General features: G+C 44.7%; 1 protein-coding gene across 2 annotated transcripts in view; it reads right to left on the bottom strand.

Annotated features, from left to right (window-relative positions):
* Positions 1-17,709, bottom strand: part of DYNC1I1 (dynein cytoplasmic 1 intermediate chain 1) — a 1,604,297-nt gene that overhangs the window by 6,173 nt on the left and 1,580,415 nt on the right. The window contains exon 18 of one of the 2 annotated variants that reach the window (XM_085630867.1): positions 12,877-12,963. The exons of the other annotated variant lie outside the window; for it this stretch is intronic. Coding sequence (XP_085486993.1) covers positions 12,877-12,963 — 87 coding nt within the window. The remainder of the gene's footprint in view (positions 1-12,876; positions 12,964-17,709) is intronic. 2 annotated transcript variants of the gene reach the window in all.

Genomic DNA, 17,709 nt, shown 5'->3' with positions numbered 1-17,709 from the left:
GATCTTGCCGGCGCCCCCTGCTAGCCCCGCCCACGGCCTGAAAAATTGCAGAAATTGCCCGGAATCCTCATCACCTGCGGGTATCGTGAAACGCCGACCGAGGAATCACCTAACCTGTGGACCCTTGCTGTTGTTGGAGCCTCCTTGTTGACCTGCCGCCACTGCTTGCCGCACCCGCTTCGCGGGTGCCGCTTCGCGCTGTGGGTCCTGTGGAGGGGCAGTCCACGGACTCTGTGTGTGCCTGGGCCCTGATAGGTCATCACGGGGAAGTAACGCTGCAGGGGAAGTAACGCTGCAGGGACTCGCTTGACCAGGAGTCCCTGCACGGCATAGGAGATCTTGCCGGCGCCCCCTGCTAGCCCCGCCCACGGCCTGTCATACGCCTTATTTCATCAGCTCCTATTCCCGTCTTGCGGGACGCCGGGCTAAGTCCGGGCAATGGGCGGGCCCTCTGTGGCCCTCAGAGGCCAGAAGAGGCTGGGCTGGGGCCACTCTCTTGCCTACGTGAAGGACATTTATTGTACATTCGTTCATTAACCCATTATGACCTTGAGTCATGAACATTTGACATCTGTTAAGGCTGGGGGTTTTACTAAAGGCACATTGGACCGTTATTTTAGCAAGGTTCCCATGGATCTAGGGAGGGAGGACACATTAGCTGAGCGCCGGGCCGAGCGCCGCCAGTCAGTCGAATGTATGAAGAATAGGCCCCTTATAGATCTATCACAACAAGCCATTTTGCCTGATGTAAGCCCCTCTATTGAAATTGATGACTTGCTCTCTATAGGTAGTGTTCCCGTACTTTTGCGGGAGTTATCCCCTCCATTTTCTTTACTTCATTCGTCTGATAGTTTACATGCAAACACCATCCCTCCTCCTAGCGATTCCCTATTAGAAGTAGAAGCGATAGTTAACCCTTCCCTGCCAAATGTGGTGATCACGAAAAAGAAGAATAGGAAACCATTGTTGTCCAAAGCTCTTGGCCCACCACCAAATAAAAGGAGGAAGAAGGGCGGTACCCATGTAGACCCAGGATCAGCCATTCTGATTTTTGGGAAAAACACTAAGGCTGTTAAACCAGCTGTATCTATCTCAAAGGCCCCCATAGTAATTGCACCAACCCCAAAGGCTGCTTCAACTACAGTACCAACATTAGCGGAATTAGGCACTCCTTTGCATTGTCCTCCAAAGGAAGTACAGTTTACTGACCCTTTGGAAAGTATCGAACATCTCATAAGGTCATTCATGTTACCAATTATCGAGAGGTTGAAGAGGGTTGAGGAAAGGCTAGGGAATATAGAGATGACAATTAGTAGTAAAGCTGGGCAGGTTAAGGACCAAGCGGTCCTGGCCCATTCTCCCGTAGCCACCATGCCTTCTTCTTTTCCTGCTGCGCGTGAAGGCCCAACCAAAGTTAGCACGACCACAGATTTTAAACAACAGAGGCTAATACCCCCTAAACCTGCAAGGCAATCGGCTTCGCTTGATGCTAGCGAAACCCAGAGGGTTGGGGAAAAACAGGGCGCAGGAAACATGGGTGATGAGAGTAGGAGCTCTAGCATTGCTAAGGACGCGAAACGTAAGGAGCCTCTAGTTGAACTACCGCCAGAAGCTGTCCCCTATGTGGTTGTACTAGCGGGAGTCCCAATACTTCCGGATGGTAAGAGTGAAGGGTTTTCTCAGCTCAAAAATAAAACTGTACATTGGCTGAGCCAAAATCGTCCCCTCCCTTATAACATTAACGGCGAGATCCTTCATGTTCGCCGACTCCCCTGGCTGGGAAGTAGGGTGAAGGACATTAAGGGGGATTTAATTGTTATTAATTTCAGAGACCCCGAGGCCGTTAGATATATTCTAAACTGGTCAGTAGGGAATCCTGGTAATTCTATCGCCCCTTTTGAACTCACCTATTTTTACCCCAGAACCCAAGGGACCAGAGTTGGGCACTCTGGGGCTCTTGTCTTCCCACAGACTAACCCACGTGTGTTTTATAATAATGGGCACACAATGTTGGAACCTAATTTCAAACCAATGACCTTTGATAACGTCCCAAGGTGGGACATTATACCGCCCAGGAGCTATGGGAGTAGAAACAGGAGGATGGACCACCTGGTACCATTCACGCCGTTTGAAGCCTTAAATAGATTTGAAGCCCTTTCTGGCCTCGACGGTTGTGATTGACAGATGTGGCCATTGACCAACTTACCCCTCGCTACTGCCCAATCTGACCCATTCAATAATCTTAGACCACTGCATACTGGTAATTCTGACCCAATTGAACGATTCAGACCACTAGAGGGGATCTTGACATCAGAATCATCTGCCGAGTCCCCATCTACTCCTTCCCTTATCTTTCGTTCTCTCTCAAATTGCATACCTGAGCAGGGGGCTGGTGCTGGGTCCTTCACCTTGAGCGATTCCAATGGTTCCTTGGACTCCCTAACACCTAAGCATGCTACTGATGTTGAACATGTTAAAATTCTCTCGTGGAATGTGGCGGGTCTCAAGAATAAATTGCCCATTCCTGAGTGGGGTGCGTTTATTGCCTCATTTGACATTTGTATGTTGCAAGAAACTTGGATGCTCAAAGAGAGTGTGGTCCCGGGCTTTGCAACATACGACATTCTGGCAAGTATGAGCAGTAGGGGCAGGCCCTCGGGCGGGCTGTCCATATGGGTTGGCACGTATCTAGGAGTGAAGGTACTAGAAATTCCAACTAATTCTCGGGACGTACAACTTGTTCTGCTGGACCCAATAAATGGCCCAAATATCGCTTTGATAAATGTTTACTCAAGGCCAATTAAGCGGGGCCTTGAATCTGAGGCTATTACTGCACTGTCTAACCTCATACAGTCACTTGACTCCTCCACTGTGTTAATCTTGGGTGGGGACTTTAATTGCCATTTTGAGCCCCTTTGGGATCCAAATGAAGTGGATTTACTATGGAATATTCCAGACCCGCTGACCCCTTTGGTTAAGGTCTGGACCCCCCCTGTCTTGCAACTGCAGTCGCTCTCCTTAGCTGCATCGTTACGAGCATGCAATGGAAGGGTGAAGCCAGATAGACCTGGGAAAGTAACGTTCAATAGATTAAATCATACCTCGATAATTGACTACATCTTTATTGAAGCAAGGCATTGGGACAGGCTTTATGAGTTTGTGGTCATTGAGAGGTTTGACAGTGACCATAATGCTCTAGCTTTGACCCTTAAACCGGGGAGCTTTGGACTAAAAAACCCTCCCCCGGATGAGAACCAAGTCACTGACCCATTGATAATTACAAACTGCAGAAGGAGGGTCAAATGGCCAGAATTTCAAATGTCCGACAGTAAACTTGCCGAACTGTATGAGATCATCATACCATTCATTGAAGAGATGGGGAGAGTTGGCCCTTAGGACAGCTCAACTGATATTCATGGCCAACTGGTTGTTGCTCTAAAAGATATCCTGTATCCAGTAAAGAGGGTAATTCAGCTCCGGACCGCAACTGCTCGGTGGTTCAACACGACTTGTCGCATGGCCAAAAAGGCTCTGTTGCTGGTCTTAAAAACCAACGACAGAGAAGCCATCAGGGTAAATCGCTCCCTGTATAAAAAGGCAATCAGCGATGCGAAGAAGGAAAGGGAGGCTGCAGTGTGGGAGGAGTTGGGTTTTGCACTTAGTCGCAATGACGCCAAATCATTTTGGTCCATCGTAGCAACTGGAGTTAGTGGGCAATTCCACGCTCCTGCCCCCAATATTGCCTCCTCAATCTGGGAAAGCCACTTTGGTGATCTATATGGCACGCCTGATTATGATGGTTTGTCTGTTAGTACTCCTGAACCTCCGCCACCTCTTGTATGTTGTGCTCCATCCGAACTTTTTACCCTGGTTGAGGTAGAAACAGCGATAGGAAAAATGCTCCCTAATCAGGCTCCTGGCCTTGACCTGTTTAGGGCACAACCAAAGATATGGGCCCCCTATTTGGTCGTCCTATTTAACCGTATCTTGCAGGGGGATGATGTGCCCCCCACCTGGCTAGGAGCAGAAATTGTGCCCATTCTAAAAAAGGGCTGCCCATTAACTCCCTCTAATTATTGGCCCATTAGCCTAATTGATACTTCGCAAAAACTAATGGGGAGGGTTCTCCTGGACAGGGTCCTGGGGTGGATTGAGGAGAATGGGATTCTGTCTACATTCCAGGCAGGTTTTAGGGCTGGTACCTCCACTCTTGATCAGATCTTTCGCCTGCAGGTCTTGCACTGGAAAACAGCTATGGTGGAGGGTGGCAGCCTCTACCTTGTGTTTGTGGACCTGCGGGCAGCTTTTGATCTAGTTCCAAGAGCTAAATTGTGACAGGTCTTAGCAGACTTGGGTCTTCCGCCCTATTTACTGGCCGTCCTATCTAGGCTTCATGAAAATAATTTCGCCCAGGTAAGGTGTGGCAAGCATGGTGGCCTTACTGACCGATTTCCTGTCCAAAAAGGTGTCCGCCAAGGGTGTGTGTTGGCGCCCACACTATTCAGCCTCTATATTAATGGTCTTGTGGACCATCTGAATTGTGTGGTAAACAATGATGCCCCTAAATTGGTTACAGGTCGAGTGCCCGCTCTGATGTTTGCAGACGACACTTTGTTGCTGTCTAGAACATCATCGGGCATTCAAAATACACTGGATGGTTTTGTGAAGTTCTGCGAGCTGTGGGGATTGGAAATCAATCTGGGGAAAACAAAATGTATGATTTTCAACCCCCCGAAGCGGGTGCGCCCAAATCCAGTTCTATTTGGCACTCCCCTTGAAAGGGTTAAAACCTTTGTTTATTTGGGCGTTACTTTAACTGAGAACTTTAACTGGAATGCGCAGATTGCTAAATCGACACTCAAGCTCTCTCAGTTGGTGGGGGGTCTAAACAAAGTTTTAAAAAAATCAACTTAAAAACCAGTGTCCCCTGCTTTGGAGATTTACTGTCGGCAGGCCAGAGTGGCTGCAATTTATGGGGCTGAACTTTGGGGACATAAGCAGACAGGGACCCTCATAAAGGCTGAGCAGTCCTTTTTAAGAACTCTTGTAGGGCTCCCTTCTAGCACGCCTTTGATCCCCCTTAGATTTGACCTTGGTTTAGTCCCAATAGAGGAGATCATAAGTGCCAGACCAATCTTGTATTGGAAGAGGTTGTGGTCAGTCCCTGAACTGGCCTCATATAGAGCAGAATTTGCTGAGATTTGGCCTGTCCTTAAACACAAAAAGATCCCTTGGCTCCAGCATATTAATGCAGTTAGCATTTGTCTAGGACTGCCGGAACTGTGGGTAACCCCGGAAACCTATTGTTCTGGGCTATCAAAGAAAGAACTCCTCTCCCTGATATGTATACAGAATTCTCAATCACTTTCGAGTTCTACAGCGGTGGGTAGGTTGACTTCAGAGTTCCTCATAGTTAAACCAGACCCAAAACTTGAGGAATTCATGGATAAAATTGAACCTCCGCTTGCCCGAAAACTATACATTGAGTTAAGACATGGTACCCTACCGGTTAGGTCCTTCTCATCTAAATGGCAGACGCAGAACCAGGAAATTTGCCCTGCATGTAATTATAAAACGGAGACTGTTGCACATGTGTTGTTCTTCTGTCCTGCCTACTATGTAATCAGAAAACGTTGGTTGATTCCCATCTGCAGGAACTTGGGATTTCGTTATTTTATGCAGGCTTATGACACCCACCCCCCTATTGTCTTTGCAGTATCTCGCTATCTATACAGCATGTGGCGTAGGAGACAAATTTTTTTAAATTAATTTTTGTACTCATTCCTCTTTCACTGATAACTTGTAGTTTAACTTCTCTTTTAATCTTTTATGCTTATTTATTGTCTTATTGTATTTGCTGATGTACTTATGTGTACTTTTATGGTCTTATGACCGAAATAAAGTTATCACTGACTGATAGAACAGGTGATACACAACAACCCACCTACATCCAGCGGCCGGTGGTGATCTTAATAATAGGCAGTGTAGGCATGCATCAAGAAAAGGTAGAAAAGAATGGATAGAATGAAGAAAGTGGCGATAGAGGGGTTTAGGACAGGGAGGAAGTACCGTTCGGGCCAGCACCAGGTGTCGAGGGCTTCATGTGTGAGCTAAGATGTTCTAGGTACAGCTGCTGAGGTTAAGCGCTGGATTCGTAAGTATCAGGGGCATGACTGCTCACGGAACTCATCAGACAGGTATTGAAGGCAGGATTGCCACATCTTATCATAGGGGAGGAGGTGATGCGGTCAGCTTTTCCATCCCAAGTATATCCCATAATTTGTGTACCCAGTCCAACTGTGTAGCTATGGCATCGGTACTCCATTTAGCAAGGATAATCTGTTTAGGTGCTTCCGGCGCTAGGGTGATTGCTCTGCCTCACTTATTTGCAATTAACTTCCTGCTAGGCCCCAAACGCTGAGCCCCGTAGTGGCTGGTAGGAAGTCCGGGTTACCTGTCAGTGGTGTCAGTGGGGAAATTGACGAAGAAGGACCACGCCGCAATTGTACCTTGTCCCAAACCCAAATGTGGACCTTACTACTGGGGAGACCAACACCAGCTGGCCTGTGGGGTTTTGGTAGCCAGGGTACCTTCCAGATATGGATCGCTGCAATTGCCTGGTCTAAGAAACACCAGTGTTTCCTAGTAAGGGCGAGAGACCATTCCACCATATAGCGTAGTTGTGCCGCCTGGTGGTAGCAGCGCAAATTCAGAGTTCCCAGCCCACCTGCTAACACTGGAAGGAAAGCACAGACTCTAGCCATCTGCACTCGTTTACTTTCCCATATGAAGTCCCAGGTAAGTGATTGTAATTTGTCCAATATCCGTGCAGGGGGTTGGAGCGGCAGAGTTTGCATGACACAGAGGAAATTAGGGCGTAGCATAATTTTAACAGCCGCCATTCGCCAGAGCCGGGAGAGGCAGTGAGATTTCTATTTGGTGAGGTCGTCCTGCATAGGCGCTAGGAGGATCCCATAGTTGTGGGCAGTGGTGGCCATGAGAGTAGAATGAACCTGCATCCCCAGATATGGGATCCCACCCTCCGCCCCCTGGAAGGGGAATTGGGTTCGGTGAAGGGGTTGTGGCCTGGCTCGGAGGTGGTGAGGCCAAGGATTGAGGACTCCTGTGGATTGGTCTTGAACCCGGAACCTCACCAAACACAGCCACTTCCGTCATGATGGCTGTCAAAGAGTTATCTGGGTCAGTGAGGGTCAGAAGGACATCATCTGCGTTGTTGTTTTCCCCTTTAGGTGTCCTTATATAGGTTTTCCTGATACATGTCCTTATATAGGCACAATTCACATTGCCTATATATTAGGCATAAGATCCCAGTCCTTATTTAGGCATTAGGCTAGCTATCCAAATACAGGCATGGTCACCTACATCTGTCCACCCCAACGTCACAACGAGATCTTAGAAACCAGACCCTTAAGCTCTTGGGAGTTCCACTAGCACAGGATTATTGATTTCTCCAAGAACTCTTTTATTATTATTGAACCGCTATTCCTTAAGGGTTCATTCCTGATGTCTTCCTCTGCCCGACTTTACGTCAATGCTAACATTCCAAGGCACCTACCAGGTATAAATATACCTTCCCGTGCCCAAGCAAGTAGGAGGAGACCTCGACTTTATAGGAGCTCGTGTCCCGGCCTGACACACTGACAAGAGACGCTGTCATCCCTGCTCACAGAGAATCCAGCTTCCAGTGTTCTGACTCCCTTCGCAAGGTGTTAAGAGTTCGAGACCCGGAAAGAGATTCCCACCTCTCTCATTATCAAGGTATGGAGCGGACTAGAACCTAGAGGGACTCTTGGCATACTATACTAAACTATAGAATAACATCCTATAGAATACAGCACCTACTTCTTACATAGTACTACACTTAGGTTAGGTACACTGGGGTAGAACTAGTTAGAGAAGCATCTCATGAGTACTCGCATTTTTAGCCTATGTTATTTATGTATATGAATATATATGTCATAGCTAAAAGATAATGCTAGTGCAGTATTATTTCTTTCTACTGCTTACGCTGTACATAATATATCTTGCATACTGTCTTGTGATTGTAACAGCTCATATCTCTTACACGAGAAACAAGACTGTTCAATAAATCCTTTTATTGAAAAAGCCTCTCTATTCTTTCAGTGTAACGCTGAAAAAACTAAGCATGCACGATTACTGAGTGAAACTGTTATCTGTTGTTTCAACGATTCCGAGTGTTTTCCGATTCTAAAGGGAAACAAAGTTGTCATGTTTATGCGGTTGCCAGAAACTGATCCCTTCTTGTTTACAAGGAGTTTCTAGTGGCCTCTGAGTTAGCTGGTACAAATTAAGTTTAATGTACTCGATAGCGGCATACTGACCTCAGTCCTATGCCAAATCTATAGGGTATATTATTCAAATGCGCAGAGCCTATTAGGGAAAAAGGAACTACACTACAGCGTATAGCATAATCTTATGTTTCCTCCCACCCATCGAGATGCCCGCTATGTGAAGGTTGGTCCTCATTCACTCCACGAAAGGCTCCATGTAGAGTGCGAAGAGCATGGAGGAAAGGGGGCAACCCTGCAGAGTTCCCCGCCCTATAGGAAACGGTGGCGACATCCAGCCGTTCACGCATTTTCTAGCCTAGGGAGCTGCCTAACATGAACAGACCCAACTGTGGAACTGCGTGTCGATGCACACGATCAAAGGCTTTCTCAGCATCAAAGGATAGCAGTAGGGCCAGTATTCACAAGCGTTGTATCTTGTCCAAGAGGTGGCACAGTCGTTTCGAGTTGTCGCTACATCTTTGCTCTGGGATAAATCCGGTCGGATCAACCAATTCCAGAACTTAAGGGGCTGGCCTATGGACCAGAAAGCAGAAAGCTCATGAAGTTCTTCGCAGCCACATTTATAAGTAAAATCGGGCGGTAGAAGGTGCAGCACTTGGGGTCTTTGCCTGTCTTGGGAATCACCGTAATGGTGGCTAAGCGCATAGAGCCTGGTAGCGTACCCGTCAGGCTAAACAAGTTGAACAGCCTTGCCAAAACAGGAGGCAGCAGTGTGCCAAAGGTCTTGTAAAATTCCGCACTATAGACATCCGGGCCTGGCGCCTTGTTGGGCTGTAGTTTTTGGATGTCGGCCAGGACCTCCTGCGGTGTGATATCTACGTCTCTCGGGAAGAGGTGTGGCTCCGCGGCAAGGGTGACCGACTCCGGAGTCTGAGGATCACGGTTCGATCGCCGGCGGCAGATTAGCCCAGCACCATGTGACTCTGGGCAATAGCTTGCTTAATCTTCCCTACCGCTCCCAGCGCCTAGAGACCCTTACGGGTGATTGTTCACGCTTTACAAATGTGGATTATTATTATTAATGTGGATTTATTATTATTATTATTATTTATTATTATTATTACGTCCAGGGCTGTGAACGTAGTCGTGTAGGCATTGGAGGAGAGCATCTGGGAGAAGTATACCCTCACATTAGATTCCAGCAGAGGGTCGGCAGTAGAGAGGGTCTTATAAAAAGCCCCGAAAGCATCAGCTATGTCTTCATCCTTATAGCACATGGAGCCGTCCACCCCTTGTACTTTGAGGATCCTTCGATCCAGCACCTGGGCTCGGAAGAGGTGCGCCAGCATGCGTCCATCTTGTTACCACCTGCATAGTATTTCTGGCCTATTCTAAGCAGGGCATATTCCACCCTCCTCATATCCACTGCCCATAATAGTTTCTGTGCAGCCGTCAATTGACGGCGGACAACCAACGAGTCTGACCGGGCGTGGACGGCCTCTAGATCCTTGACCTGTGACTCCATCTGGCGGCGTTTGGTTCACCGCTCCCTGTTGTAGCCTGTGGCTAGGCCAATAAAGTGGCCTCTAATCATGACTTTTAGTTCTCCCACAGTGTGGAGACAGAGACCTCAGGTGTATCATTGAAAAATGTAGCAATTTCTATGAGAAATTGTTGTTTTGCCATGCATCTACTGGGGTATTTCAGTGTGTCCAAGGTGCCTGATGTTTACAATATTTCCATGGTTTTTGCAGTCCTGTATGAAGGAAATGAACTGTAGATTCTTTCAGAGAAGTTCCACCCTCAGTCAGTTATGATGAACTACAATCTTCACATTATTCGTATCACATATACAAATATGTGCCTAGTTGTCACTTTTCAGATAAACGTTTGAAAAAAACTCCAAACAAAACTCTACAACAATACTAAGGATCAGTCTCTGAAAAGTAGACAAACGCACTAATGAGCTATTGACAAAAGCAAAATTCACGTATAAAACTCGAAAGTAAAAAATTACAAATTAAGGCCACAGGATTACCAAGAGGTAACAAACAGCTTATGGTAGTTTGTCTAGCCATTACTAACTCTTTTACAGTTTATGGAGTTCAAAGTTTACTTTGTTTAAGCAGCATTGTATTTTAATAAAAGAAATCCATTTCATGTTTCTGTTAAGATATACCATCTTGAAACACAACATTTATCCCTGTTGAAGCACACTGCTTACTGTTGCATGCAGATAGGGACTGTGGTAAGAGAAGAGGCACAAATGTGAACATACCAGGAGTATTGTGATGGCTTAAATGTATTTGACTGTTATGATCTTTCTGAAAGTGTTCATTGGTGGAATATTATTACTCTCCACCCACTTCAATTCTAACTGGAGAACTGATTTTGAATTTTGCACTTCACTAATCCCCCCACTCTTGTACCTACTCATTTATTAGTGCTCCAAAACTTTTCGCCTTTTAAATTCCCCAAACTTAACCTTATACAGGACCCTAAGTACTGGAACTGCGGCTTACAGGACGGAGATACGGCCCACATGCTCTGTTATTGCCCCTTCTTGCATAGTTACTGGGACAATATCTTAAAATGCATAAAACACACTTTTAACATTAACCCCACCCAGGAATTCCCATATGCACTGCTGGGTTACTTACTCAGCTGAAAACTGAAAATGACCGATGCTCACTACATCTAATGCTGACCCTTGCATTCAAACGAATTCTTAAAAACTGGAAAAACTTCAACAAAGTCTCATTCTAGTTATGGTGAGAACGGTTCACCTTTCTTAGAGGTGCAGATGACACCTCATTGCAACTCTCCCCATGGCGCCCACCACAGAGACCTATTTGGGAATCACTTGACACCGCCTCTAACTTCAAACCCCCTTAAACGCAGAGATACTCCCTATATGCGGAACATTTCATTCTACATTCCCATTATCTCAAGACACCTAACTGCGCCTTCACTCATTGGCCCTTATGGGAATTATACAACTCTGGTAATCACTTGATAACCACCTGCGGTACCTAACATGCTTGTGTGTTGACAGTTCTCTTTACTGTGAACTCAACCATTGGAAGATTATATCTGGTACACCTTAATGAATATGAATACACTGTGTGCACCTTAATGACATTATGATGAGGATATATATTTTTTATAAATATGAATAGGATATATAAATATACCAAAACGACTGCAGATCAGGATCTAGGTGTAGACCTATGCACAGCCTTTAACACCTTTCTTTTTTCTGTACCCCTTATCTACATTTGCCTAAAAATGTAATCACTCAATGTGATATGCTTCTTAAGGATGAAGGCATTCTTTTGATTAATTTAGTTTAATCACTGTCTTTATGTTGTGTATTGTAATAAAACCAATAAAGACTACTAACAAGATCACTTACTGGGGGATGGCAAAATTAATAAGTTCACAAAAATACAAGAATTGAATCTTCAACCCCTTCATTTCTGGAAATACCAGTGTTTCACTCACTGCCTTCCCAGAACACTGGGTTCCTTCCCCATATAGTTGCAGGAATCCTCTGTTCTAAAAAATGCACCCCAGTGCATTTAAGAAAAGCCCTCGAACTGACTATATGCTCAATCTTGCAATGTCCTGAAAACTCAGTCACCTATGGGGGGGCCAGGAAGGGGGAAGAAAGCGAAATCAAAGAGCCATGCAATCACATATTAAGTATGAGATGATATCCCAAACCAGAGTGCCAAGCTCACTATGGACTCTGAACCCCCCGTCCCAGAGGAGATTCACCACCATTCCATCCCCATCTCCGGGATGGTGAGGGGAGTATATCTCACAACCCTTCATATTCTTCTTCATCTAGTTAAGAGAGGGGTTAATACAGTATAACATATGCTCAAAGGTCTAGATATTTTGGGAGAGGTTATCTGGTTCACTGCACCTTGCTAAGGATGGTTGTTTTTCTACTTGTTCACACCCAGGGGGCACAAGGGGAGGAATTTCCAGGAAAGAGATTAAACCGAGTCGATTTCCAGTCAAAAAGTTCATTAATGAAAATTGTTTTAAAAAAATCAAGACTAGTTGGGTAATGGATGTAAAGACAGACAAGTTAAATTAATTCTTATAGACAGCAAGCTGAAGGAATATGAATACAGCAACAGGTTATTTCTCAATTGCTGGAAAACATTCTAAAAGATATACTTAGCCAAAATGATGATGTAATGAAAGATAAGTGAAATGATGAGAAAGGCAGCTGAAAAGCTGGAAAACCAAATGAGGCGTCCTGTGTGAAGATTAAAGGCCTAATTATGAGTTCAGCAGTCTTACCGCCATACTGACGTGGCAGTGGTCCCAAGAAGACCACTGCGCCGGCGGTCTCAAGCCTGCCTGTTGTATTACAATGTTACCGCTGGGCCAGCTGCAGTGTTTCTGACAGCTGGGAATATTTTTTCATATGTGTCGATGCAGGTGTGTATATGGTATGTGCACCAGTGTTAAATGTACAGGTATGCATGACACATTGAATAAAAGCTACTACCAGTACTTTCCCATTGGAGTACGGACCATATGTGCCCAGTCCAGTCAATGGGTAAATAGTGCAAAACTGACTTACCTGTAATTCGGTGCCAATACAGTTGGTTTCTTCAGGGTCATGATGCTGCTGTGAAGGGGCCCTGGAGGAAGGGATCCAAGTGGAAGACTGAAGGGAAGAAAAGGAAATGGGTGAGTATGCACCCCAATTCCTTAGATTGCGCCGACTCGAAGCTGGTGGTCTTCCCGCCACGGACAGCTAGACGGAAAGCCAACTCATACTTCTGACAGAAGTGAACTTGTGTGTTCCGCCCTCTGGTAGCTGCTTAACCCTGCCACCGTCGAGGCGTTCAGCAGTGCTCAGGCAGTCTTTCATTCTGAAAACCGCCAATATCGTAATATGGTGGGCAGACCGCCAACTAGGCAAACGGATTTCCAAAGCCATTTCGAAGGTGGGTCCCTTACCACCAAACTTGTAATCAGGCCCTAAATAATAAAGTTGCCGGTAGGGCCGGAAAGAGCAGATATTGTCTTTGTGAAATCTGGGTTTTCAAAGTAACTTACCCCGCAAAGTGAGATATACAGTTCCCAATTACACAGTTAAGCTAGGACCTTCAGAGGGATGCAATAGAAAAGAAAATGTCTTGACCAAAATTCACAATGTTCATTGAGAAGATTCTAGAAATAATCTATATTTCTCCAGTTGTGACGTAAGTTATAGAAGGCAGATAAAAATTATTTCTACCTTTTACATATGCTCCCAGAAATACCGAAACAGGTAGAAATTTCCTTCTGTGCAAACCTGAAGCTAAGCCATAAAGGCAAGACATTATCTTTCTGGGAACCAGAGCACCCAACTGCTCTGTTAAAACAAACATAAAAAGAACTTTCCCTGCTGGTGGCAAAACTGGATGTCATGGTCAAGAAGGGGGCTTTAGTTAATCAATACTAAAAGCTGATGCCTTGAAGGAGCACTGTTACTTAACAGTGAGAATTGTCTTATGTGCAGAGGATATTGTCAAGTGAGAAGTTTTTCCTGAGCCACCGGTCTTCTTAATGTTTGTCCTATATAATGCTTCTGTTATAAAACTGATAGTAGAACAATACACAGCATTGATTTTTTACTAAAAGAGTATAGAGATTAATGTATCCGCATTCAAGCAGGGCACATTAGTTCTTGTCCAAGTGCACCAATGTATCTCCCTTGAGAATCTTGTGTGTGGGTTGGAGGAAAGGTTTTGATTATACATGTGTATGTGTGTCTGCCTATGTGTGTCAGACCAAAGATGGCTTTGATAACACTGGCCATCATAGCATACCTTGCCATCCAATTTTCTTTATGATGTAAAATCCAGAGTTAGTTGAGCACTTTGAAGAATGATGGCACAGCTTAGGACAAGTATGGGTCTGGGTAAACATCACCTAATACATGGTCACCTGCATAAAGAATTGCTATCACCTACAAAGGTCACGCAGGGAACCTGAGCAGTGTCACACAACACCAATATGTCCAGTAAACGTATTGTGTACCTATAGTACCATAAGAGTTAGCCAAAATTCCCTCTCACAAAATGGGGGGGGGGGGGGGGGGGAGAAGTGTACAGCGAGGGGGATGGGGGGCTAGTTTTAATTAAAACTGACCAACTCTGTGAAGGCCTGCTTTCAGATTTGGGAGGAGTGTTAGATCAGACATCGGGGAAGATTTCTTGTCCTCCCTCGCTGCAGTAGATTCTGAAATTATTATCCTACTTGACTTATCAGGGGTATATGACAACACACCAAAATATCCCTCTTATCCAACTAGAAAACTGGGTTGGGAGAAATGGAACAGCATTTCAGTGGTGTAACTCATTCCTTTTAAACAACGGCAGGAAAATCAAGGTGAGTTCATTCTCCTAGACCACGTAACTTATTAGCTATGGGGTTCCCCAAAGCTTACACTTTCCCCAATACAGTTCAGCATCTGCATGAGGCCCCTAACACAATATTATCTCCCTCTGCCAACTTCAATTCCAAATCTACAATGACCTACAAATCCACCTCAAACTAGGGTTCTATTCAAACCAAACCACAAACCTGCCAACATGTTTTAAACATATCCTAGTAACCAGCAAGTCCACAACAAGTTGCTTACCATTCAGATGGCCTGGGAAACTAGGTGATGTCCCAACCAACTCAAGTTGTGACAAAATGCGAGATCTGGTTTAATAAACACCTATCCTTTAAATAGGGGAGAAGCCAGAAAACTAACATTCCCCCCACTTGGAAGCAACACTGTGATGTCACAAAGCAACCTCTCTAGAAGAGCTCCCTTTTCACTTCCATGCAAGCATCTATTCATTCATCCTTCCATCTACCTGTTAATATCCATCATTTCACCTTTATATTCTGTCATCCATTCATTCATTCTGTCATCCATTAATCAATCTTTCACCATTCCTTTAATTCATTGGCCTTTTCATCTATCCATCCATTCACGCATCCGTAAATCCATTTACCCCTACATCAATCATTTTAGCCATCCATCAATAGAGCCTTTCATCCATCAATTGATCCTTTTGCCTATACATTCATCCATCCATCCTCTCCGATATCCATTTACTTTGCCATCCTTATACCCATCCATCCAATTTATCCATCCTCTCAGATTTCCACTTAATTTGTCATCCATCCTTACTCTGAGTTTTCCATTCAATCTACCATCTTTTCACCCGCCCATCCATCGTCTCAATTTTCTATTTCGTTTGCCATCCTTCCAATCATATCCGTCCATCCATCTTCTCAGATTTCCATTAATTCTGAAATTGTTTCATCCACCAATCAACCCATCTCCTCAGCCACTCATCTTTTCACCAACTCATCCTCTTACCCACTCATCCACCCAATTATTTTACCCACTCATCCCCCATCCTTTTACCCTCTCATCCTTTCACCAACCTTTCCTTCCATCCTTTTACCCACACATCCATCCATCCTTTTACCCTCCTATCCTTTCACCTACCCACCCATCCATCCATCCTTTCGCCCACTCATCCTTTAATTCACCCATCCATCCATCCCCCCACCACAGTGGGTGAAATGATGGATGGACGAATGAGTGGGAGACCCACTCATCCATCCATTCTTTCACCCACTCATCCATCAATCCTTTCACCCCATCCTTACACCTACTCACCCATCCATACTTTCACCTGCTCATGCATCCACTCGTTCCTCATTCTTTCCCCTTTTCTATAAGCCCATCCTTCTTGTGTTAATTATGAGCTTTTATCTGCCAAGTTGCAGAAAAAAAGAGGCCCATAAAAAATCCCACCCACACTGTAGCTGCTAAATTAGGGGTTCACAACATCCCTGCCTTTAAACACCAAATTGCAACTGTTGTCAAAAGCACTAACCACCAACTCAAGATTATCAAAAGGTTTGCTCCTCTTCTACAACAAAGACATCTGATTGAACTAGCCAGGGCTCTAGTCTTATAATGACTCGACTACTGCAATGTAGCTCACGTAGGTGCACATAAAGAAGATATTTAAACACTTTACAGGATATGGAATCAAGCAGCCAGTATCACTCTCATTTGAAAACAAATCCAACAATATCACACCACAAAGATCTCCACTGGGTCCAACTAGCAGAGAGGATCAAATTCAAATTCTTAAGCAAAGTCTTTAAATCTTTAGGCTGGAACATGTCTGAAGTACTTACAAAAACTTACCTTAACTTACACACCTAATAGGAGTCTTATCAAGCAAAGTAAACTTCATTACACAAAACGGATTCTCCCAGAAATCCAGAGGAGGATGCACAATAAGGAATTGCCTTCAAGAAAAACCTGAAAAACAGCCTTTTGAAAGAGGCCTACCTACCCCCACCTTCTGATTAGAGGTCAGGGATCCTTCAAGAGCTTTCCACAAGTCAGGAGACCCTCTGGAGTTTAGTCGACCTATGCCGGCTGACACTAATGGAGAAGCTGTCCTTTCTACGATAAAGCCAGTAATGATATAAGACAAGGCAGTGCTCCACAAATCAATAAGAAAACTGCAAACAGGGGAGCTAGTTCTCAAAAAAACACAGTAAATCTGCACTCTGCAGATCCAATACAATTGGTGGGGCACATTTAGATTTATAAATGTTATAGTCACAGGTCTCCAGCAGCCCTCCTAGTAAATCTTTGAGAATTCCTTTTTCTGCAAAGGCATAATCGTATAAATGGCAGCACCTGTGTGCAAAGGTACATTAATATTCCCTCCACAGTGAAAAGTTCCCAGCCATACATTAGAAAGGTTCTGCTCTGCAGAGTAGTGTCTGTAGGCTTGGTCCTGCACTTTTTCAGAGGGTCTCCCTAGGGAAGAGGTTTGTGGATTCTATATATTAGCTCTAACCAAAGTTTGCACTCATTTTGATTTAAGAAAAAGACTATCCCAATTTACAACATCAAAGAAAAATGTTTAAACTTGAAGCATGCATTATCAAGAAATATTTTATGAACAGACTATACTGTCACAGATAAGATAGAGTTTTGTCCAAGTGTCCGCAGAGTGGGCCTAATGGTGTCTTTATCACTATGACATATCTGGAGATGCACCACCCATGACCCAACTGGAAATACGGCATCTTTTACCATAGATGTAAGAGAGAATACTTCCTTAATGCTGAATTATGGGTTATAGCAGGTAGTACTTGCTCCTATACTTGTCGCCCCTGCACAAGTGGAATCACGGCTTCATCTTAACATATCTACCAAAGATCTAACAAACTAAATGATACTTAATCTGAAATTTGGATGTTGGGAAAGGGAGTTTGCACTCCAACTCTCACACACCTCGCCAAAAATCATCTACTATTTCAGGTTAGAGATAAAGATCAAAACTGTTAGAAGAAATGAAATAAAGGTGTGTAGTGCCAGGAGGGGGTA

The sequence above is a fragment of the Triturus cristatus genome, chromosome 10, assembly GCF_964204655.1.
Source record: "Triturus cristatus chromosome 10, aTriCri1.1, whole genome shotgun sequence".
Lineage (NCBI taxonomy): Eukaryota > Metazoa > Chordata > Amphibia > Caudata > Salamandridae > Triturus > Triturus cristatus.
The sequence above is the reverse complement of the archived record's forward strand: the minus strand, read 5'-3'. Positions and strand labels throughout refer to the sequence as shown.